General features: G+C 35.8%; 1 protein-coding gene across 1 annotated transcript in view; it reads right to left on the reverse strand.

Annotated features, from left to right (window-relative positions):
- Nucleotides 1–1,464, reverse strand: part of GLYAT (glycine-N-acyltransferase) — a 23,457-nt gene extending 21,993 nt beyond the window's left edge. The window contains exon 1 of the mRNA XM_006875768.1: nt 1,387–1,464. Within this exon, the coding sequence (XP_006875830.1) occupies nt 1,387–1,464 (78 nt within the window). The remainder of the gene's footprint in view (nt 1–1,386) is intronic.
- Nucleotides 1,465–1,986: the final 522 nt, after the last annotated feature.

Consider the following 1,986-nt stretch of genomic DNA (forward strand, 5'->3'; position numbering starts at 1 on the left):
AATTCAAATATTTCTTAATTTTTCTTGTTACTCTGAAGTATGAGTTATTTAGAAGTTTGTTCTATAGTTGCTAAATATCTGAGAACTTTCCACATAACTTCTAATTTTTTGTTTTAAGTTTATTGCCATTATTGTTCAAGAATACATTTGATATTATTTATTGTGAATTGAGTGATAGTTTACATGGAAGAACATCGGTTTTAAACTCATCATTTCATTGCAATGATTACAGCCTCCTCCGTATACATCATCATTCAACAGTATTTGATTCCATTCCCTCTGTTTTTAATTGGGGGCGGGGGGGGATGTACACAAAAACACTCAGAATATATAAATGATTAAATATGGGCTCCTAGTGTTGTGTTGCAGGATCAGCACTAGGCTGCAAACCACAAGGTCAGTGGTTCAAACCTACCAGCTGCTCCTCAGAAACCCTATACAGGGTTGCTATGAGTCGAAACTGACTTGACAGCACTTAAAGACATCTTTATAAATGTTCCATGTCAACTTGAGAAAAATGTGTATTATTTCACTTTAGGGAGACTTTTCTGAAAGAGGCAAGTAGGCCAAGTTGGCTGATTGTTTGGTTAAATTTTTGTCTACTTGTTCTATTAATTACTGAGAGAAAATTGAAGTCTTTAATTATACTTGTGGGTTTGCCTATTTCTTCTTTCAGTTTTATTAATTTTTGCCTAATGTATTTTTAAGCTCTGTTGCTAAGTAATGCACTTGCAGCATTTTTAAATGTCTTCTTGTTTAAGTGATAACTTTATTATAAAACAATTGCATTCTTCACCCTTGGTAATATTCCAGGTGTTTTGTAACCTGTATTAATGTTGCAACTAATCTATGACCAAAGATCATTAATCCATTTCCAAAGTTTCCATCTCACCTCAAAGTACACATAATCCTGTAGGGTTTGACAAAATAAGGTTTGGCCTGTTAACAGTTTAAAAGAACAATATTGGTTGATCTCTCATCAAGCACATGACTTTTAGGAAGAACAAAATTAAATATTAGCATGCAAGTTTTAGTCAACCTTGCAATTCTGGGAAATTTTCCACTGTTAAAATGAAAAAAATCTTGGAAAAGTACAAGCAAATGTTTTGAGTAGACAGAATTATTGAGAGCAAAGAGCATAAGTAGTTTCAAGTAGTAACATTACCACTCACTATGTATGATCTTGGTAAGTAGCTGAGCCTCACTTTTGTCTTCTGGGCTATGGAGATATGTAACTTCCTTGCAGAGAGATGATGGGAACTAAATGAAATGGATCATGAGTGGAAGCTGGTACTTCATAGATGCTCAGTGAGCATGCTTTCTCTTTTTCTCCTCTTCCACAGGAGGTTGCAATTCCTTGTTGACCAAATAATTTTTCACTCTTACCTTTAAGGACTCAGGGAGACTCTTCCTCAAGGATTTCTCTAGCATCTGTAGCATCTGTGGGCCCTGCAAGTGGAGCATGTCAGCAGATACCTTAACCTAGGGATGGGGCCAAGAAACATTAAGGAATGAGAAGAACTAGAAGACATAGAAACACAACACACAGTTGTAGCTAATGGCCTTGCCTTCATACCTGTCATTTAATTTCTCTCATTTATTAAACTCATCACCAATTCTAAGAAACAATAAAATTGGTAGAAAGCACAGGTATCTCTTTCTTAAAAGATTTTGAACACAAACTCATTCTTTTTACTTTAAAAATATATTTATTTATTGGACTACAACAGCAGCACGTTTATGTGATAGCTCTGTGTTGGGCATGGAATTCTCTACCAGGTGTTGTAGTTGTTAGGTGTCATGAAGTTAGTTCCAACTCATAGAGACCCTATGAACAACAGATGGCACCACTGCCTGACCCTGGGCCCTCCTCACAATTGTTGTTATGTTTGAGCCCATTGTTGTAGCTACTGTGTCAGTCTGTCTTGTTGGGAGTCTTTCTATTTTTATGCCAACCATCCATTTTAACAAGCATAATGTCCTTCT

This window comes from Chrysochloris asiatica, unplaced genomic scaffold, assembly GCF_000296735.1.
Source record: "Chrysochloris asiatica unplaced genomic scaffold, ChrAsi1.0 scaffold00339, whole genome shotgun sequence".
NCBI lineage: Eukaryota > Metazoa > Chordata > Mammalia > Afrosoricida > Chrysochloridae > Chrysochloris > Chrysochloris asiatica.